Source organism: Mastacembelus armatus, chromosome 15 (assembly GCF_900324485.2).
Source record: "Mastacembelus armatus chromosome 15, fMasArm1.2, whole genome shotgun sequence".
Classification (NCBI taxonomy): domain Eukaryota; kingdom Metazoa; phylum Chordata; class Actinopteri; order Synbranchiformes; family Mastacembelidae; genus Mastacembelus; species Mastacembelus armatus.
Genome location: NC_046647.1, coordinates 21,994,694 through 22,016,245, shown reverse-complemented (window position 1 = coordinate 22,016,245; position 21,552 = coordinate 21,994,694). Strand labels below are relative to the sequence as shown.

At 45.2% G+C, this 21,552-nt stretch overlaps 3 protein-coding genes across 6 annotated transcripts; 2 read left to right on the top strand and 1 right to left on the bottom strand.

Annotated features, from left to right (window-relative positions):
- The first annotated feature begins 782 nt into the window (after window positions 1-782).
- On the top strand, window positions 783-3,654 carry LOC113131749 (uncharacterized). Of its 2 annotated transcripts, XM_026309365.2 has the most exons (3): window positions 796-1,088; window positions 2,245-2,577; window positions 3,119-3,654. In XM_026309365.2, the coding sequence occupies exons 1-3, from the start codon at window positions 1,052-1,054 to the stop codon at window positions 3,169-3,171; spliced, it is 423 nt and encodes a 140-aa protein (XP_026165150.1). In that variant the 5' UTR covers window positions 796-1,051; the 3' UTR covers window positions 3,172-3,654. The 2 variants fall into 2 exon arrangements, with proteins under 2 accessions (XP_026165148.1, XP_026165150.1); XM_026309363.2 differs by having other exon boundaries at window positions 783-1,088; window positions 2,245-3,654.
- shld2 (shieldin complex subunit 2) lies at window positions 3,599-10,810 on the bottom strand. 3 transcript variants are annotated; one of them, XM_026309346.2, is made up of 11 exons: window positions 10,451-10,810; window positions 8,609-8,854; window positions 7,638-8,368; window positions 7,151-7,301; window positions 6,933-7,040; window positions 6,524-6,718; window positions 6,211-6,357; window positions 5,907-6,116; window positions 5,164-5,407; window positions 4,802-4,917; window positions 3,599-4,590 (listed from the first exon to the last, which is right to left on the bottom strand). In XM_026309346.2, exons 2-11 carry the CDS (start codon window positions 8,769-8,771, stop codon window positions 4,400-4,402), a joined length of 2,256 nt encoding a protein of 751 aa, XP_026165131.1. In that variant the 5' UTR covers window positions 8,772-8,854; window positions 10,451-10,810; the 3' UTR covers window positions 3,599-4,399. The 3 variants fall into 3 exon arrangements, with proteins under 3 accessions (XP_026165131.1, XP_026165130.1, XP_026165129.1); XM_026309345.2 differs by having other exon boundaries at window positions 8,609-8,779; window positions 10,451-10,808; XM_026309344.2 differs by lacking the exon at window positions 10,451-10,810 and adding an exon at window positions 9,909-10,435 and having other exon boundaries at window positions 8,609-8,779.
- Window positions 10,811-10,852: 42 nt separating this feature from the next.
- On the top strand, window positions 10,853-21,209 carry LOC113131742 (glutamate dehydrogenase, mitochondrial-like). The gene is made up of 13 exons (XM_026309353.2): window positions 10,853-11,350; window positions 15,071-15,151; window positions 15,242-15,297; window positions 16,662-16,725; window positions 17,058-17,152; window positions 17,512-17,691; window positions 17,858-17,995; window positions 18,298-18,435; window positions 18,740-18,820; window positions 18,991-19,114; window positions 19,207-19,298; window positions 19,379-19,441; window positions 19,921-21,209. The coding sequence occupies exons 1-13, from the start codon at window positions 10,879-10,881 to the stop codon at window positions 20,038-20,040; spliced, it is 1,704 nt and encodes a 567-aa protein (XP_026165138.1). The 5' UTR covers window positions 10,853-10,878; the 3' UTR covers window positions 20,041-21,209.
- The last annotated feature ends 343 nt before the right edge of the window (window positions 21,210-21,552 follow it).

Below are 21,552 nucleotides of genomic sequence, written 5' to 3'. Positions count from 1 at the left end.
AATTAAATGTAAATTCAATTTACTGAAATGTGAATCTTTATGTGTGAGAAGCTGAAACATGAAACACTTGATGATGATCAAAGTGTCAATCTATTGATGGATTAATCGACGGTTTCAGTTCTATTTATACTGTAAATATGGTTTGGTATTTTCATTAACACCACACTGAGGAGGAGTGGTGCAGTAAGGGAATACTAAACACGAATATTAACGTGTACATATCCTGCTGTTGTTTTAGCAGCAGTTAGCCCCGGAGCGAAATCATAAAGGTGTGAGGTTTAGTGTCACCTGACAGGCCTCAGCAGTAAAAGCTGCAGTGAGATCCAGATCCAGATCCAGCAGCCACAGACTGGAGTGTGTCTCCACCAGGTGGTCAATGTTTTTATCAGAGCATACCTTATATTTTTAACCTCTTTTTTCATGAGATGTTTTCTTGTGCCACTTTTTACTTGTAATCAGATTTTTCTCATGTTTATTTCCTCAAAATTATATATTTTTTCTCCCCAATTTGCATAAAGTACATGCAAATATAAAAAACAATAATAAATGGAAAGTAGAATTATCACCTTTCTCATGCTGCCAATAAAAAACTGAAAACATAAAACACAACACAGAAGTTGACTGTGGGCTCTGTTAGTCTGGGCAGGTGTGCCAGGTGTGACTCACTTCACTTCTGTTGTTGTGATGGATTTATGGAAGCTGATGAGTTTTTCACCGTGAGTCATTTTTTGACCTGCACCTCACATCACATCAACACAGAGAGAAGGCAAAGCTGCCAGAAAGCTTCACGAACATCCAGCTGCTGCTACCAAACGCTGCACGGGTCTAAGTGAAGTATCACTGATCAGCCGAAAGAGCAGCATCAGAGCACCGGAGCATCCGAGCAGGTGGAACAGGTCGGGCCTGTCTGCAGACACACCTGACTCCTTGACAGGCGTTGGCAGAAACTTGTGAGCACAGTCTCAGACTCTCCTCCACCTGCCAGAAAACATACTCCGAAACCCGTCTTTAAACTCGTCAGGCGGACAGAAACACCAGCAGAGACATAGAGATGGATAGATTTGCACATATGGTCGGGGAGAAAGTGGGTGAGTAAAGAACATCGGCAGGCACAGATTCGTGTTTTCATGCTCCAGGTTCTGGGGAAACTATGACAAATATTCAAAAGGAGCCAGATCAGCAAGAGGCTTCGTGAGTCTGAGAAGTTGGGAATGAAAATTCACCAGGACTAATGAGAATCTGACAAGTGTTTAAACTGGGTCTGAAGGTTTTGATGTTTTGACTTGTTGGGTATTACATCCCCCACCCAGACACCAGGCTCCAAAACAAAAACTGTTCCTGTCCTTCAGAACCCACCATAGTCCTGGTCTGTGCTGAGAGATGATTTTACAACCAAAAGTCCAAATGAGCAGCAGAGAAACTGAATCAGGGTCCTAGAGACACAAACACAGATGGAAGTTTGGTTGTTTTGGACAGAGCAGAGAGAAAGTCAGGCCTGTAGGAGAAGCTTTGGTCTGTAAACACTTTGGAGTCTGAACCAGTGCTGGGTCATAGTGGTTCATGATGGCTCTAACAACGAGCTTTGAGCTTTGGGTAGAGAACCAAGAGCCTGACAGTCCAGCACAGACTGAAACACACCTGAAGCTGAGCTGCCAGGGACATGGGGTCCCACTGTGGTGAGCTGGTACAGCATGGTGGCCCAGGAGCTGCCACCATGCTGTACCCACAGCGACATCAGGCTTAACATCCTGAGTAGTTTGCATGTATTTTACTGGTTGCAGCCATCCCAGCACAGCGGTGCTAAAAGCTAACAGGTTGACAATCAGCAGGTGTCATTTCTTTAGCAGGCTAACATTAGCTAATTATCACTAACAAAGTCCAACAGAGCAATGCCATTAGTTTCATTTAATTATTGGACACGAGTTAATTCATGAGGGGATGAACCACAGTCCATCCCACAGTTGCTGAGACGTGAGTCGTGACCACAGCTGCAGAAAGAGGCTAAAAACACAGACATATGGGATTTTACTGAGCTGCAGGCAAAGCTGTCACTCATAGTCATTACCTCAAGAATCAACAAATAATATAGAGCCTCTGCTGACGGGTGAGGAGCTTCAGGTGAACTCCAAATACTTTTTTTACTCTTTGCCCTCTGAGGTAAAACCCACCCTGAGGTGCTCCAGGCAGGTGAAGTCAAACCAATGAGGTTTTCGTGTGAAACAGTGCATGCTGTCTGCTCTGCAGGAGACATGGTGGAGGGCGCAGTGAAGAGCGCGCTGGGTGTCAAGGACAAGGACAAGAAAGACAAGAAAGCAGGAGGAGGAGGAATCCTCTCAGTGTTCGGAGGCGACAAGAAGAAAGACAACAGCAATAAAGACGAGGGAAAAGGAGGATTCTTCTCCAATGTGTTCGACAAAGAGGACAACAATAAGGGGACTCCGAAGAAATCGGGGTTCTCAGGCCTGTTCAGTGAACAGGAGGGAGCGGGTGCTGCCTCAGGGGGTGACGGAGACTTTGTAGGAATGGCAGAAGAGAGTGAAGTACCTAAAGGACCAAGTGTGGAAGGAGGTGGTGAAGGTATGTATGAGGTGCTGTCAAAGCCTTTACACAAAGCACTGAGCTTCTTCAAATCAAATACACCTGCAGAACATACAGAAAACTGTAGACACATCACAGCAGCAGCTGTTTGGTGGCTCCAGTCGTTTCCAGTTGGGTTTGGTGGTTTGCTGAGGGTCTGGGGCAGCTCAGGGGGATACGGGACACTGGACATAAGTGAACCAGAGAAAATGCTCTTGACTTTCAGACTTTCAGATGTTGAATAACACATAAAAACAGTTTGCAGTATGGTGGGACATTTTTAGGACCTCCTCATTCACTATGGAAACAAAATAGACCTAGTTTGTAAGGAGAACATGTCCACATACGCAGGGACCAAAAGCTGATGCAGAGAACCACAGGGGGTACTGGGAAAACATATCAAACCCAGATCAGAGATCTGCTCAGTCCACACCGACCCAAACACTGAACCCCACAAACACAGTTGATGTGACAACGTATTTCTGGTAGAATTGCACTTCTTCATGCACTAACTGCCTAACTCGCTTTTGGTTTTTCTAAGATTTGTATGACGACCTGCTCAATGTCGCCAATGAAATATCCACAGGGAAGTAAAGACTCCAGGGACCTTCAAACCACATCCCGAAACCCCAGACACTGCTGAACCAGCCTCACGTGCGCCCTCCTTCTGCCCTTTCAGCCTGACCTCAGCTTTCAACTCAGACTGTGTTTTCCTCACAGTCGCTGCTGTTTATTTACATGTGCTAGTTAGCGCTAACTAGTATTAGCCAGTGTTAAGCTAACCCGCTGTGCTAATTAATTACTTGACTTCTGCAGGTTTTCACATATGAACCAACCATCCATCCTTTATCTTTACCCACACATGAAGTAGCTGCTTAAACTATGATTATTGGTATGTTCTTCCATTTTCTGCACATGTGGCTCACTTTGCATGATGTCGTTATGTTTTCTATGTGTTTTTAGTCAATAACACGTTCAGCAACAGATCAGGAGTGGGGGACACGATGAAACTATTTATTAGGTCAACGAGTGATGAAATAAATAAATGACAGAATAAAGAGTTTATGCCAAAACCCACTTAAAGCTGAGTCGTTTGTTATTGATCAAATATTGATAACATGGATTTTGGTGTCAGTAATAACGTGATATACAGTAGTTATATTATTATTTCCAAACATAAACAATGAAATACGTGTGTTTGCAGATGATGATTATTAAATGTCTGCGTCAGGCAGAATCAAATCTCATGTTAATATCCTGTGAAACCACAGATCGTCACGTTCTGAAGAAGATCTGGTTTACTGACAGCTGCTTGTCCCAGTCCATGTCCAGGTTTCCTCTTCTCATCTGGGTTTTTATTAGAACTGTGGCAGATTTAACAATAAACGCACAGTAATGTCTGCAACATGTCCTCGATTTTAGGTAAAGTAGAAAAACCAGCATCAGATTTCCACCTGTGGACTGTGATGAAGTGAGAGCTGAATGTTGTGATAATGTGATGCTACGTGATACATGTCGACTGTAGCTACTGGGCTAAGGCTGATGTCAAACTGTGTTCAGTGAGACTGACTCTTCAACCCCACAGACTAAACCAGTCAGCCACTGAGCTGCCTCCTGGCCTTGGATGTGTGAACTGCAGCGTTTAAAGCTGCTTAACATCAGCAGCTCACATTAGAGCAGAAAACCCCACTGCTCCTTACACCCCTGACCCCTAACCTTGACCCCTTGTTTTTCTTGGTTGGTAAAACTAAAGAGAAGCAGACCAACCTCTGAACTCCACGTAGATGAATGAAAAGCTTCCCTGTGATTGGACAATCTGTGTTCAGGTGAGAGGGTTTAGTCTGCTGGGGAGCTGAAGGTCCAGCAGTGTGAGGTCCTGATCGATGGGGACGCTGTTCTCGTCGCACAGGAAGTGGCTACGGATGGTGATGATCACGGTTTTTCTTGGCAGGGAGAGGAGGCTGTGGATCCTGTCTGCTGCTACCTGGATGTGTTTCACCTCCGAACCTGGAGCTGAAACATGACGAAAACACTGGTAAACTCTGAACAGTTTTGTCACCGTTGGAGCATCCTGACCTGCAGGTGTGATCTCAGAGGAACTCTTGAGTACGAATCCATCTGGAACCACAAGCATCTTCTGCTTGTCAGACAGGCGACAGCAGCAAACGAGGGACAAAGATTTACCAAAGATCCGAGGCCAAAAGAACCGAGTTCTTTAGCTCACCTGAGCTCCTGTGGAGTTTATCGGGCGGAGCGTCGAGGATCTTCTGTAGAGGAACAGGAGGAACCTGAACATACACCTGACGGCTGCCCCGCCCACTTACTGTCAACACACCTGGCCTGAAACAGACATATGCACACACACGCACAAATCAGTCAGTCATTTTATTGATCAGTCATCTGAGAGAAAATATTTTAATTGATGCAAAATTTGATGCATTTTTAGAACAAAAATGTAACTTTTGAACTGTGTGATGTCTTTCTTTGCATTTTATGCACAAAATGATTATGTTCTTAATGAACATCTGTAGCTGCTGCCTCTTTACACTGACATGTTAATAACAATCACTGTACTGACACCAGTACCTGTAGTAGCGGCGTACGGCGGTGTGGGGAAGGCAGGGGTAACAGGGGCAGTAGATTCCGTTGGAATCGGTTTCTAGCTCGGCGGCACAGCGACCGCAGCCGGTGTAGGTGACGTCCCCGTTCAACGTCTCAACGATCCCTGCCAGTGGCGTGGAGCTGTCCAGGACTGGCTGAGGTGCACTCTGGGAATGTGGAACATCCTGGAAGTGGAAGGCAGTGACCTCGACTCTGAGCTCCACGTTCCCTGATGGAGAACGGAACAGAAGATAAAACCACTCTGTGCATTTACAGCACGTCAGTGAGATTTAATGTGGAAATCAAACTCAAACTTGCAATTTGAGAAGCAAAGATCTTTAAAAAGTTACACTTCAAATGATATTTACCTGTAAAACGATCGTATTAAATGATTTATTTATGATGTATCACATACAACAGAAACTGTGAATCGTCACAATGAAAGACATTTAGCGAATCCAGAAACATCCTGATTTTACTTTTAAAAACAGACAAATATAATGTGACTTCATGAACCTCTCTCAGGTGTGAGTGTCGTGACTGCAGGCTGTTCTCAGTGAAACTGTACTGGAGCTTTTATTATGAAGCAGCTGCACACAGGAAACAGACACAGACAGGAAGCATCAACCCTAAAACTACAGCTTCATCATAAAAATTGTATTTTTGGTGCAGTATAAACCGAGGGATCCGTCTGTCCCACATCATACCGACGCTGCTCTCACACTCACCGCTGTATTTCTGGGACAGCAGCGTGTCCAGGTCCAGCTCCACGGTGCTGGCCTCTCCTGAGCGGACGGACCGTGGCCGGTGGAAGACCTGTGCCCGGCGGTCGGTGGGGTCCAGGGGCCGGACGGAGCTCCAGGGGGTGGAGTGCAGCTCCAGGAGGTCAGATGTCAAACCCTCCCTCACCAGGAGGATGTGGAAGTCCCAGACAGCAGCTGGAGGAGACAGAGGAGGTATTTTTCTGTTATTTGAGTGAACTAACCCTTTACAATTAGAGTGAGGCTTCAGGAAATGAAATGTAAAGTGAACCTCTGTTGGCACTGAAGCGAGGCAGCCAGTCCACTGCTGTGCCCCACAGCAGCAGCACCCCCTGCTGGCCGTCCGCCTGCTGCACCGTCACAACCGCCTTCAGCTGGACCGCTGACCTGCAGCGAGACTGCGCCTCACTCCGCCACTCTGAACACACACACACACACACACACACACACACACACACACACACACACACAATGTTTTGTTGTGTGTTGACTACTGTTTATTATGGACCACTAAGATTCATCATGAAACACTTTAAATCACTGCGTCGTGTACAGCTGATGCTCTGCACCTGAGACACACTCACCTGTGCTGATGTGAGTGTGTACGACGCGTAGCAGGGCATGAACCAGTGTGTTGACCCTCAGTGACCTCAGGCTGGCATAGGGGAGGCGGTTCAGGTCCTGTAGGGGGCAGCTGGGCAAAGATGCCAGCAAGGGACGCCGCTCCCGAAGAAAGCCGCACAGAGAGCTGAGTGAGCGAGCATTAACATGCTGAGGAGCTAAAGACAGAGAGAGAGAGAGAGAGAGAGAGAGAGAGAGAGACAGAGAGAGAGAGAGAGCGAGAGAGGGAGAGAGACAGAGAGAGAGAGTTCACAGCCCTGGACAAGAGCCTGAATAATTTACTGTGCTGCTGCTGCAGGTACATGACAGGTGTGAAAATCAGTCTGGTGTCTGCTTAGACAGGTACAGGACCTGGGTGGTTCCCAGTCGTACCTGGTGCTGAGGTACAGGTGCTGATCTGGCCCAGGTTGAGCAGCTTGCTGCTGAAGGTGGACTGTAGCAGCGTCTCTCCTCTCCACCTGTCTTCACTCACCTGCAGCCCTGATCAAACGCAACAACACAGAAACTGAAACACGAAGAAACCACAAACCCACGTCCACCATTCGGCTTCTATGTTGAAGACATGTACGATACCAGGTGTGTTTCTGTACCTGTGATGAGCAGGACATCTCCAGGACTCACAGTCAGCGCCCAGAACGCCGCTCGCCGCCACAGCACCACCTTCATCTCTACAGCTGACTGGTCAGTCACCACAACTGAGGCCAGTGGAACAAAAGTCCCCGCTGACGGCCCGGACTTTACCTTTCAGTTAGAAGTAACAACAAAAGCTGGATTTCAAGGATTTCTGAAAACATCTTTTAGTTGTTTGTTTTTCATACACTTCCTCTCCAGATTTCAGGAGAACAAACTGACATCTGCTGCTTCATATACACGTAGACTGGCCAGTGCAGTGGAAGGCAGATTTTTATATAAGGTAACATAAATGAAAAAACCCATTTAAATGAAAGGGGGGTCTTTAAATACTACATCATTTATCTATCAGTCTCATATTTTTTCCAGAATTATAAGAAAAAGTTTGAGATGAAGACTCCTCTTCTTTACATATTTCAGATTTTATGACATAGACTAACATCTCACCTTGACCTCCTTCAGGTGACAGGGGTGAATCACTGCCACCAGAACCGAATACCGCAGCCCTCGTTTGTCACAGCGGGTCAGAAGTGTAGTGACAGTGCTGCTCGAGCCCTGCTCAGCCACTTCAGTCCTGGACTCCTTGCATTTCTTGAGACTGGGGGGTTTGGTGGGGGAGTCTGCCGTGGGCATGGACTCCTGGGAGCAGAGGACCCCATCATTGGTGGCCTGGAGAATGACGCCCCCTTTCTTGGCCTGTGGGGTCGGGCTGGATTGGCTGAAGAGCTCGATGGACGCTTCAATGGACACAGTTTCTGGGCTAAAGAGCTCCGGGGAGCAGGAAGGTGGTGTTTGGACATGTGTGGGTGGGATCTGAGGAGATGGGGTCTTCTCTGAGCTGGTTGCTGACTGGACGACACGTCTGCGTGTCAGGACTAAGGCCTGACTCAGAGTCCAGGTGGCAAGATACTGAGTGTTGGCAGACAGAGGAGGGATGGCTGGACATGGCTCAGAGCAATGTGGAGCATCTGGTTTATGGTGTGATTCAGGGTGTGGTTCAAGGTTTAGTTCTAGGTTTGGTTCAGGATTTAGTTCTGGTTTTCCTGGTGAAGCTGCAGGGAAACAACTTTCCAGATACTCTTGAATGGAAGATGAACACGGATCTTCCTTTTCAGGACCTGGTTCATCTGTTGGACTGTGGTCATCTGAGCAGACCAGTACTCCTGGTCCTTCCTGTTCTTGAGATGAACAAAAATACATAAGAAATAATAAATATCTGTTGTAAAACAGCCTGGAATCAGACTAATTAAAATGCTGTTATGCAACTGTATTTCTGATCTGTGTTTATAACTTGATTTAACTTTAATGCCCCAAAAAATGGTTAAAAACTTAACCATTAAACTCAGATGACAAAACAGACAGAATGAAATCAAACAGCAGCTCAAATGCCACCTTTAGACTGTGCCTGAGCGCCTCACCTCTTGTAGGCCTCAGATATCCATCCGTCCAGGTGAGCTCCAGGTGTCTCCACCCAGCAGGGGGACGGTCCTCACCATCCAGCCTAGGTCCAGTCACTGAGGGTGGGCAGGAGGATGGAGGAGGAGCCCCCAGGAAAACATGGATCTTCGGTCGGTCACACATGCCATGGACTGAGGACGATAAACCTGGACGTTAAAGGTGCAAGCCTCTGGACTCTAAACACTGAGCTGAAACTCAGAGAGAAGCTGTATAACACCAAGAGGAGATGCAAATTCAGCTGATCTGTGACTGTGGGTTCATCACTACCCCCCTGTTTCACATCAGCATTTTGTACATGTGGTTACACTGAGACATGAGTACACACAATACGTTCTGAGATAAGCCAGCACTTACAGAGACACCAGGACTCCGCTGAAAATTAGCGTCTCTGCTGGTGAATGTGGAATTCATAGTTGGATGTTTTTACCCACATTCACAGTGAAAAAATGTCCCCTCTGAGTGTTTTGCACTTTTATATCAAACTGAACAACATGTCAGATATTACACAACCATGAGTGAGCAGGATCAGACCACAGAACATGGATCTGCCCTGTAAATAAATGCAGGCAGCATGTGTTTCACAGCTGGGAATAATAACCAGGCTGTAAATGCTTCAGAATAGCTGTTAACTCATCACAGCTCCACCAATCAGAGGACAGCGAACTAGGGGAGGTGGCGGTTTGTTGACTGAGACCGTGAGGCTCAGGTCAGGTAGAGTAGATCTGATTTACACCTTATTGTTTCATTCACTTTTATCCAGAATCCAACACTAGTTTCCCAAATGCGTCATTATCATCACCATCACTACCATACTCATAATCACCATCATCAGTAAGCTAAACCAGGTTCTGCATCCACACACATTATGCTGAGTACACTACATTCATTGGGGCTGTCAGTCTCTGGTTGGGATTTGGACTCAGGAACTAAAATGTAGAAAATCATGGCCTGATCCTGAAACACAGCCCTCATCTGCCTCCCTAAGCATCAGTCAATGAAACTCTGCAGTTATTTATCTGCTCAGTTTCCTCCACCTGCTGTGGTCTGTCACCAGGAACGCCTGAGATGGGACAAAAACTGCTCCCACGCCATGTTCCCGTCTCCACACTCACATACAGCACGTTACCTAACCCTGAGTTTACAGTACAACTGCACCTCCAGACTGTGTGGTGATGTTTAGTGCAAAATCTTCCACTATCAGCTTTTATAATGTTGATACCTGCACTTATATGACACATTCTCAGCAGCAATAAGACTCACAATGAAGACACAGCTGACTTCTCTTCATTGGTCACTGCTCATGTTGCAAATCTTTAACCAATAACATAAAAAATGATGAGCATCTTATCACTTTGACATCATTAGCAGATTATACTACATGACTTTTCTTTTGTTTTCTTTTATTGGAAAGAAAATACTTTTATTTCTGTCTGACAGCTGGAACTTAGAATTTTTTATTACATGACCACTAAAAATTACACTATTTTTAGATTAAATAAATTAATTTGTGCTGCCTAGGATCATTTTCTCTAATCTGGCTATTTCTTTTAATTGATTAATCTTGTAAAATATCAAAAATTGGTGAAAAATCTATCAGATAAAGTCGCTCCGCAAATGTCTTTATTTATCCAACCATATGTCCACCACTATTCAAAACTAGCAAATTCTCAAATTAAAGATCCTTGAACCAGAATTGCTGCATTTTTTTTTTTACCTTATTAGTTTATCAGACGGAAATAAACAAAAACAACCGTTCTTGGCCTTGGAAACATTAGTTTGAAAAACAAATCTTAACTACTAACCTTTTCAAAGCTTTCAGTGACACCTCATGGTCTCCATCATTCCGGAAAACGCCTCAAACTGTCAAATTATGAGTTTAATAAAAAGTTGTTTTATCACTTTGAGCTTTTATTTTGAAAGTCTTGTATGGAAGTCCGCCTTCCCCGTGTTGTAGCTAGCTGCCTTCAAGCTAGTTATAACTCACGAAATTACAGAAAATACGTCAAATAATGTAAAAGGTCAAAATGTCAGAGCTGTAGTTTCCCTTTTGATGATATTTCTGTCCATTCGACGTGGGTTTAATGTTTTATAAAAGTGTTTGGTTATTAACGGCTTTAAAGTGCTAACCATTAGCTAGCCTCCCGAGCTAACGCTGCGGTGAGCAGGAAGGTGCGGCGGGAAGGCGGAGTCGGGCGGCGGGAAGGCGGAGCCGGGGCGGCGGAGCAGCTTCATGCTTCCCCCGCTGCATTTCCTCACCTTCCTCAGTCGCTCAGCCGCAGTAGGGCCAGCTGCAATAAAGCACAAAATGTACCGGTACTTCGGAGAGCTGCTAACCCGCGGAGCAGGAAGCGTCCTGGGATGCTCCGCCGCGGACTCCGCTCTCCCGGCGTCCGCGTACCTGCAGCGGTACCGCGGCTACAGCCAGGCCGTGGACCGGGACGACGACCCCAACTTCTTCACCATGGTGGAGGGCTTTTTCGAACGGGGCGCCGCTATCGTGGAGAACAAGCTGGTGGAGGACCTGAAGACCCGGGAGAGCCCCGAGCAGAAGCGGAAGAGAGTCCGCGGCATCCTGCGCATCATCAAACCGTGTAACCACGTCCTGAGCCTCAGCTTCCCCATCAAGAGAGACAGTGGCGAGTGGGAGGTGGTGGAGGCTTACCGGGCACAGCACAGCCAGCACCGGACACCCTGCAAGGGAGGTGAGAGCTGGGGCAGGACTTTTGAGAGCTCAGACCAAACTACATGCTCACTTTGTGTTATTTGTTTTTATAATGTTTGTTTTATTACACACGCACTGAAACTAGTGTACTACGAAGGTGGAGCTGGTAAATACCTTATATACTTCTAATTTGAAGTACTTTATATACCGCTGGGTAGCTGACGTTAACTACCTTATATACTTCTAATTTGAAGTACTTTATATACCGCTGGGTAGCTGACGTTAACTACCTTATATACTTCTAATTTGTAGTACTTTATATACTGCTGGCTATCTTGGCAATTTCCCATCAGGGATCAATAAAGTTTGGAAATACTCAGGTAAAGTACAAGTACTTCATTAATTGTATTAAAGTACAATGAGTGTACTTTTTCTTTAGGGGATTGCAGTTTGTACTGAGAGATATTTGTTTTAGCCTTACACTAAGAGCCAGTCCAGTATTCAGTAACAGAGTCCAGTTCAAAACTGCAGCCTGAACACAAACTGAACTATAACCTTCATGAAGGAGGATTCACTGCAGGACTTACTCAGTCAGTCAGAAAGCCGTCACGTCGGTGTCATGTTCTCATTATGGAAATCTGTTTGGAAAGGAGCGTCTGACAGGTTTGATGAAGGTGGCTGAGTTTCCTGCCCTGACAGGACTGCTGACGCTCGGCCGGTTGTGTGCTGACACTTCTCTGTACGTTCACCTCTAATCTCACAATAACATCTTTATCTGTGGCAACGGGTCTGTTTGCTCTGGGACATGTGGCTGCAGATGGGCCTGCGTATTCAAACTGGTAATTCTGCTGCAGAACCCGACTTTAACCTGACAAATTCGACTTTAACCTGACAAATAAAAACCTGTTTCTCTCACTGAAGACGCCAGTGCACAACATCAGTTATTTGAACACAACCACCTGAACGGTGTCTTAAAGAGCTTTAGTCCAGACCTGAGATTTAAAGGTGGATTGTGAGCCACTGTTCTGACTGGTTTTCTTCTGATGGTGCCTATGGGAACATGAAGCAGGTAACCCGTGCAGGTTGTGGGAGGAGCTCGGAGCCTCCACCCATCAGCAGATGTTAGTTGGTTGACAGGTTGGAAACACGTGATGCGTTCACTAACGTTTGACCCTGTTTTAAACAACAGCCACAGGCTGATTCTGACAAGCACAAAAGGAAAACAAGTGGAATCACTTGGTTCTGTGCTTTTTCTAGTGCGTGTGACACTAATGCACGAGACGTTTTTATGGACTGGAAAGTTAGGATTCCTACAAAAGCAGTTTTCGGTGTTTCCTGACATTTCATAGACTAAATAATTCAACAGTTTCAACACTGATGAGAGAATTATTGATAGAGTCTCACTCAGTGCAGCTCTGCATGTTTCAGCACAACTGTGCACCAACAAATCGTTTAGTAAAGGAATGAATCTCATGGACTGCCACGCTTCAGGTGTGTGTGTGAGACGTTTTCTGTCTGACTTGTTTATTTAACTTGGCTTTTCGTGTCTAAACATGTAGTAGTTGCTTCCTCAATGATGGGCTGTTTCCAGGAAACCCTCAGAGTGCTGCTCGGGACTCAAGATTTACAGCAATTTGTCAGCAGAAACATGAGACGAGTTGATCCCAACGGACGCTGACGTCCTGCACCGGAAAATCTCATTTAGGAAGAAATGTGGCTCCAGTTCAAACACAGGTTGCTGATCTGTGCTGAGAGGGAAACCTCACACCCGCTGCAGTAGTTGTAGACATGAATGCAAAAGTAGGTAATGTGTGAATCCAGAACCTGGTTCAGCTTATTGGTCTGTGCCGTAGACCTTCATTGTTAAAACACAGCAGGGAGCCACACTGCTGCACTGGCTCACATGGTTCTTCCTCACCAACAATGGGAGGCCCATCTTTTTCCAAAAACCAGCTCCAGAACCTGAGAACGGGTTCTCACTGTTTAGTCTCTGTTTCCGTTGCTCCTCCAGCTTGTCTGTTTCTCTGGAGCTGATTTCTGAACTGGTGATGTAGCCGATGATGGTGGATTTTGATCGTTATGATCCGAGTGTGTTCACGAGTGAACGCTGTAGCTCTAGTTCTCTGCGGTTTTATCTCCTCAGTGAAGGCGTGTGTGGCTGCTGGGATCAATGCAGTAGTAATAACTAACTGTGTTTGCTCTGCTGTCAGTGTTTCCAGCTGTGGAGGTGACTGCCCGTCAGGTAGCTGCTCCCATGAACCCTGAGGATGATAATGATGATGATGTGGTCGCTGCAGTCGTGCGGTAGTTTCACAGCTGGTTTCAAGTTGTTGGGGACTGTTTTCAGCAGCAGATGAATCCACGTTTGGTCTGTGATGTTCGGAGAGTGTCAGTAGAGATGGCAATGTCAGAAACAGAAGTGAGAACCTGGACATTTCATTCAAGAAGTTTCCTTCAGCTCATCCTTTCTGCTCATTTGATTAGTTTTTTTGTGGTGGAACAAAAATGCAGCAGGCAGACCCTGAAAGTGTCTTTGTAAATGAAGTAACAGTGACAACAGGAGTGTGTGAAGTGCATTTGGACACACTGATGACACAACGTTTACTCTGGTAAAACGGTTTCACTGCAGCTCGTTTGTTAGTTTTAAGGCTTAAACACTGGTTTTCACACCAAACTCTGCAGTGGAAATTCAGTTTTTAAGTTCGTCATCACACAGAAATGGACACACACACACACACACACTGCACACACTGCTGCTGTGAAATCAAACACACATGAGTTAGTAGAGTTGTGTTGTCGTGTCTGTGTCTCTGTTTGTATCTGAAGTCTGGTTTGGCCCCGTTTCAGAAAACATCCCAGTACACAGCAGTACAGACTTTATACTGTGTTTAGTATCTGATTCTCAAAGGAACTAAAGTTATAAGATAAAGGTAGTGTAGGCAAAAGTACAAGGTTTGGCTCTGACATGTAGTGAAGTCCAAGGATGAAGTAGCACAAATGGAAATACTCAGATTGCACTAAAGTACAGTGTAAATGTACTTTCCACCACTAAGGCGATGTCAAAGTGTTGCTGCTCCTTTAACTGAGCCTGCAGCGTCAGAAACTAAGGCCAGGTTTTTCTGGTTCCTCAGACTCTTCCTCAGTTCCTGTTTACTTCTGTGTTTTCCTCCTGCTACTGTCATGAGGAAGGATCGTTCTGTGATCTGATCCATTTCTCTCCAAGAACGTAAATGTGGTTTGTGTCTCCGCCTGTTTTTCAGTTGGTGACGGAGCTGTACACACGTGTTTAAAGCGCGAGAGCAGGCCTGCACATGTTGGCTCAAGTTCCCACTGTTTTTATTTTCCAGACAAGCACAGGCAGCTCCCGTCAGAGCCAACAGGTGTCAGTGTTCACATCAGTAAAACCAACAATGCAGCATCTGGCTTTGCTGAGCTGTCAGCATTTGAAACATCTGCCTCCAGCAGAATGGCACCTTTCACTCTGTGTCTTCTTTACTGTGCACGTGAAAACAGAAATGAAAACATTTTTACTCAACGTTGATCCAGTCAGGACAAATATTTGAAAATGGTGAACCTGTCCTTTAAAATCTCAGATGTCCTGTTTAAATGGGGATTTGGACCTGGGGCTGCTGTGTTCTGACAAAATGGACTGATCAGACGATGAACAGGCGACAGAGATCTGCTTCACCTTTACGTCTGCTCCTTCTGGAGACGCCGGACTGAAGAGTCTTTAATGACCCGTACTGCTGATGTGTTGCAGGCATCCGTTACAGTACAGATGTGTCTATAGACGAGGTGAAAGCTCTGGCCTCACTGATGACGTACAAATGTGCCGTGGTCGGTGAGTAAACACACACACACACACACATAAATGAGTTGCCGTGCTGCTGTTTTCTCCTCCTGCTATTAAAATAAAGTGAATGTGTTCCAGATGTGCCGTTTGGTGGAGCTAAAGCCGGAGTGAAGATCAACCCAAAGAATTACTCAGTAAGTACTCTAATAACGTAAAACCACCAAATCAATTAAGACAGATATTAAACTCACAATATATCCAGCAGTATATAAAGTACTTCAAATTAGAAGTATAAAAGGTAGTTAACATCAGCTACCCAGCAGTATATAAAGTACTTCAAATTAGAAGTATAAAAGGTAGTTAACGTCAGCTACCCAGCGGTATATAAAGTACTTCAAATTAGAAGTATATAAGGTAGTTAACGTCAGCTACCCAGCGGTATATAAAGTACTTCAAATTAGAAGTATATAAGGTAGTTAACATCAGCTACCCAGCAGTATATAAAGTACTTCAAATCAGAAGTATATAAGGTAGTTAACGTCGGCTACCCAGCAGTATATAAAGTACTTCAAATCAGAAGTATATAAGGTAGTTAACGTCAGCTACCCAGCGGTACATAAAGTACTTCAAATTAGAAGTATATAAGGTAGTTAACGTCAGCTACCCAGCAGTATATAAAGTACTTCAAATCAGAAGTATATAAGGTAGTTAACGTCAGCTACCCAGCGGTATATAAAGTACTTCAAATTAGAAGTATATAAGGTAGTTAACGTCAGCTACCCAGCAGTATATAAAGTACTTCAAATTAGAAGTATATAAGGTAGTTAACATCAGCTACCCAGCGGTATATAAAGTACTTCAAATTAGAAGTATATAAGGTAGTTAACATCAGCTCCAACATTAAAGTGATCAACACAATAATCATCAATAATTATAATCCAATAATATCAGATCCATTCATGTGAAATGGGCCATTCTGCACAATGAGTACTTTTACTTTGGATACTTCAAGTACATGAAAGTGAAAAGTGAAAGTGACTTGTGTAGCCAAGTATGGTGACCCATACCCTGAATTTGTGCTCTGCATTTAACCCATCCCAAAGTACACACACACAGCAGTGAACACCTCAGTCGTGGTATTGAAGGTGGACAGAGCGCTGGTTACTGCAGTAAGATTTGGAGTGCAGGACTTTTACACTGTGGTATTTATACTGTTACTGCAGTAAAGGATCTCAGTACTTGTTTAGTACTTCTTCCTCCACAGTCGTATGGTATTTCCCTTTAAATGGTGATAACACTGTTGTCAGTGACCGAGAGACACTGGGATTCTCTCTCTCTCTCTCTCTCTCTGACCTGGTCGGTCTGAGCTGAATGTTCTGCAGCACAGTGACCCAAACTACCAAGGTCCAGTCAGACGGTCCCTGTGATCCAAAATGTTCATCCTGTTTATAAAAAAGTGTAGCTGCCTACAGGCCTGACACTGAGGAGCACCTGTCCTGTGTCTGACCTGCAGGTGAACTAAACCTCCAACCTGTGACCTGAGGTCTCTCTGTTTCAGGACAATGAGCTGGAGAAAATCACCAGGAGGTTCACCATCGAGCTCGCCAAAAAAGGCTTCATTGGTGAGTGAACAGCCTCAGCAGAACAAGGAAGGAAGTTCATTTGCTCTACTTTCTCAAAACCACAGACACAGGTTGAAACAGTAAACTCTCACACAGCCTGACATCATAACAACAACAAAAACATGAGTGTAGCGTTTCCCGCAGTCAGTCTTTGTGTGGTTGTTTGGTATTTATGTATTTCATTGTTTGTGCAAAAGATGCAATGGGACTAACATTTATTATTATATGATGAAAAACGGCGTTCAGAGACTTAACTTGGACAGACGCTGATTTCTGAAGGAACAACAGCCTTAGTGCTTTCAAACCCATCACAGTCCATGTTGGTCCTGCAGGTCCTGGTATCGATGTTCCTGCTCCGGACATGAGCACCGGGGAGAGAGAGATGTCCTGGATCGCTGACACCTTCGCCACCATCATGGGACACAATGTGAGTCAGAGGACGGGGAAGTGGACGGAGCTGTAGTTGATTGTTTGGCCCGGCTCAGGCCTGCTGAGAGAGGAGCCATGTTTCCTGGAGATAAATCACCAATCGGGTCTGATCGGGACTGTTGGGTGTTAATCGCTCACGTCCTCTTTGTTGGACCTCTAGAGATCTGATGCTTGTGTAGTTCATGAAGCCTGTTGATCGAGACGTTTTCTGTCCTAAAATTCCCACTGATGGAGGTGAAGCCTGAGAAGCGACTCCTGTGGTTCTGTTGGTGTCACTGTGTTTCCGTCAGCTTTAAACCTTTACACCGTTGTAAAAACCTTCTGCGACGTTTCTTCATCTTTTTTTTCTATCTTCAGGACATCAACGCTCACGCCTGCGTCACCGGGAAGCCCATCAGTCAGGGAGGAATCCACGGTCGCATCTCCGCCACTGGCCGAGGGGTTTTCCACGGCATCGAGAACTTCATCAACGAGGCGGCCTACATGACCCAGCTGGGGATGTGTCCCGGCTTCCAGGACAAGACCTTTGTCGTCCAGGTATGCCCCGCCCTCTTCATCACCTGTAGCAGGGAGAGACCTGGATGGCAGATTCTGAACTATCTTCATCAGAGTTGCCGCCATATTGGTGCATGCTAAACAATTAATCAATAATCAGTAATCAGATTGGTAGTTGCAGCCCCTAAACTCTCTGCTCCGTCTGCAGGGTTTCGGTAATGTGGGTCTACATTCCATGCGGTACCTTCATCGGTTTGGGGCAAAGTGCGTCGGTGTCGGAGAAATAGACGGAAGCATCTGGAACCCGAACGGCATCGACCCCAAAGAGCTGGAGGACTACAAACTGGTCAGTACTGGGCATAACAGACAAACCGGTCAGTACTGGGCATAACAAGCTGAATGCAATAAAAACCAATGAATACAACCAAGCAGTGCGCCCCCTGCTGGAAGACCAGAGTTAAAGTTGTACTGTCTGTTTTCAGTTCCTGTTTGATTGAATCTGTTTCAGTTACTGGACATAAATTGACTTTTTAGCTGTACCAGTTTCTCAGCTGCCTCGTGTTGGGCTTTCAGGGGAAGTATCTGGTGTATTTCTCCCCTTGTATCCGGGAAGAGGTTTTATCTGAATGTTCTGTCTCTCCGTCTCAGGCCAACGGAACCATTGCGGGTTTCCCGAATGCGACGCCGTACGAGGGAAGCATCCTGGAGGCCGACTGTGACATCCTGATCCCGGCCGCCAGCGAGAAACAGCTGACCAAGAGCAACGCACACAAGATCAAAGCCAAGGTGACGCACATCATTAGATCAGAACCGCCTGTTTGGGAACAATAGATGTTTAGTTGCTGCTTTTTATTTATTCACGTCAGTAAATTGTCACAAACGTAACAAATGCAATAAAGTGACAAACCAAAGTGTGTGAAGGAAGCAGCCGGTGGTGATGTGTATTTGTAATTTAGCACAAATGAAGGAGAGAACAAGCAGACAGAAATGTGTTTGACCAGTTTTGTATTGGACCAATTAAATGACTTAGGGCTGAGACCAGCCTTTTGACACTACTGTCAGTAAACTGACCTGGAGTCTGTGACTTCAGATCATTGCAGAGGGAGCCAACGGTCCGACCACGCCTGAAGCCGATCGCATCTTCCTGGAGAGAAACATCATGGTGATCCCGGTCAGTGTCCTTCAACTCTCCATCCGCAAAAACACACAAAATGTCAATGAAGCTTTTGTGTTACTGTGTTTGGGATTCCACGTGTAGACCTGTTGGTTTAGTGACAGTTCTCTCCTCGTCTCCTTTCCTTGTCTCCCCTCCTCGTCCTTGTTTCCTGTCTCCTCTGTCAGGACATGTATCTGAACGCCGGTGGTGTGACCGTTTCGTACTTCGAGTGGTTGAAGAATCTGAATCATGTCAGTTACGGTCGACTCACCTTCAAATACGAGCGAGACTCAAACTACCACCTGCTGAGTGAGTCACCTGTCGTCCCTCCTCGTCTTATGTCACTTCCTCCTTTCTGCTCCTTCCCTCCTCCTTCACCTTCTCTCTCTCTCTCGCCACAGTGTCGGTGCAGGAGAGTTTAGAGAGGAAGTTTGGGAAACATGGCGGTGCCATTCCCGTCGTCCCCACCTCTGAGTTCCAGGCCAGGATCGCTGTGAGTACACACATACACACACACACAAACACACACTACTTCTTCTTCTGTGGTGTTGTAACAGTGTGTTTCGCTTGCAGGGAGCATCTGAGAAGGACATTGTTCACTCAGGTCTGGCCTTCACCATGGAGCGCTCTGCCAGGGTAACACACACACACACACACACACACACACACACACACACACACACACACATGGCCTGGAAACATTCAGAGTTTGGTTGGGGCCTGTTAAACACAACCAACTGGAAGCTGCTGCACCATGTGCAGTAAAACACTGACACGAGGAGCTTTGGGTATAAAGACACTGAAGTCGGCCGTTAAAGGCTCCAGCAAACGGCTCCATCCAACTCTGTTGTTGTGTGTTAACATGGGGAGCTGCACCAAGCACCTCCCACTGGGCAGCAGCTCCTGCAGCAGAGAAACATTTCAGGTCCTTCACACTTTCCCCCAGTGTGGATGTGAAACAGGCCGTAACGTTCGGAGCAGTCTGAAAACAGGTTTTATCAGGTTTAACCTGATAAAACCTGCAGAAATCCTGTTAAGAGGATCAGTTTTTTTGGCTCCTCCTCCATCTTCTCTTTTAACTCCTCCTTTCCTCCTCCTCTCTCCTCGTCATGCAGCAAATCATGCGAACAGCCAACCGGTACAACCTGGGTCTGGACCTGCGGACAGCAGCGTACGTTAACGCCATCGAGAAGGTCTTTAAGGTTTACAGTGAGGCCGGCCTCATCTTCACATAGACCCGCCTCCATCCATGTCTCTGTGTCACCCGTCTGTCTCCCCTCACCCGTCCGTCCTCCCTGTTTAGCGGAATGCAGCGTTTACAGCTTTTGCACAGCAGCAGGTGTGAATGGAAACTGGTTCACTCTTCCCCCTGCTGCTTTTTTCACATATCAATCCAAAAATATTGAGACCTGATCTATTATGTGTATGCCTTAATTCAGCACAGAGGCCTGTCACCGTCTGCCTGCAACACTCCCTGGACAAAAGTATGTGGACGCATTCAGGTCATTGATTAAACCAGTTTATTGTGGGTTAAAAACATACAGTACGTCTGCTCCACATATTCTGATTATTTTTGTCTTTTCCACAAATGTTTGCTTATTTTTTCTTACATTTTTGGGACGTTATTCAAACTGTACAGTCTTAGGATGAGCTGGTTACTGGGCGCTGTTTTTTTTTTCTAGTAAAAAAAAACGAACAAACTTTCGGACCTTATTGACTGTTGTGATATTGGGGTAAAGGTTTGGCACTTTTACAAATAAAATGGATGAATATTTTTTGTTTTTCATGTTTTTAGCAGCTGGAAAATTTTAAACTGCTGGTTTGACGAGACTTTTGAAAATGATGGGCTGTAATTCAATTAATCAGCTAATAATATTAAGTCACTCTACACTGGAATCGTGCATTTCTTTCATTTCAGACTGAAAGAGTAGATGCATTTGGTTGTTCTGCAACTGATTTTAGTTAATCTATTTATTATTGTCACGATTTATCATTTGATTTATGAATAGTAAGAAAAAAGTCTCACTATGTTCCAAGATGACACTTCAAACTCCTGTAAATACTCACGTGAGGGGCTGGAACCAGAGTTTTGATTTAAAGTTCAACGATTATAAAAACTCTTGATTTATTTTTATAATCAGTTTTTGGGGTTTAAAGCAACAAAGGTTTTTGTTTTATTTGAATGTTTTTGAAAAGATCTAAAATTAGCCAGATATTGATTCACAGTAAAACATTTTCAAAATGACTGGTGGCAGCAGATGGTGTCCACATACTTTTGTCCGTGAATGCAGTGTCTGCTTGTTTGTCTCCAGGTATATTTATGTTCTTTTTATAAACTGCAGTGCACATGTTCTCAGGACTGTAGCTTTCATATTTTCTGTCTTATTAAAGGATCATTCCTGTGTTTCTGCTCCTGTTGTCTCATTTTCTTCGTGTCTGTTTATGTTCGTCCTTCAGGCAGCTGCTGGTTTCAGGTCATTCCAGTCACAGTCAATGTTTGAACTTCACTGCACATGATAGTACTGTGAGCTAATGTTAACTACCTCATATACTTCTAATTTGAAGTACTTTATATACTGATGGGCAGCTGTTGTACTTCTTACTGCACTCCGTGTGTCCAGAGGCAGATGTTCTACTTTTTACTGCGCTCCATGACAGGTGCAGTTACTTTTCCAGTTTTCTGTCCAGGTAAAACCTCAAACATGTGAGATCTCGTAGAAAATGATGCACTGGTGCAGATGAAGTTC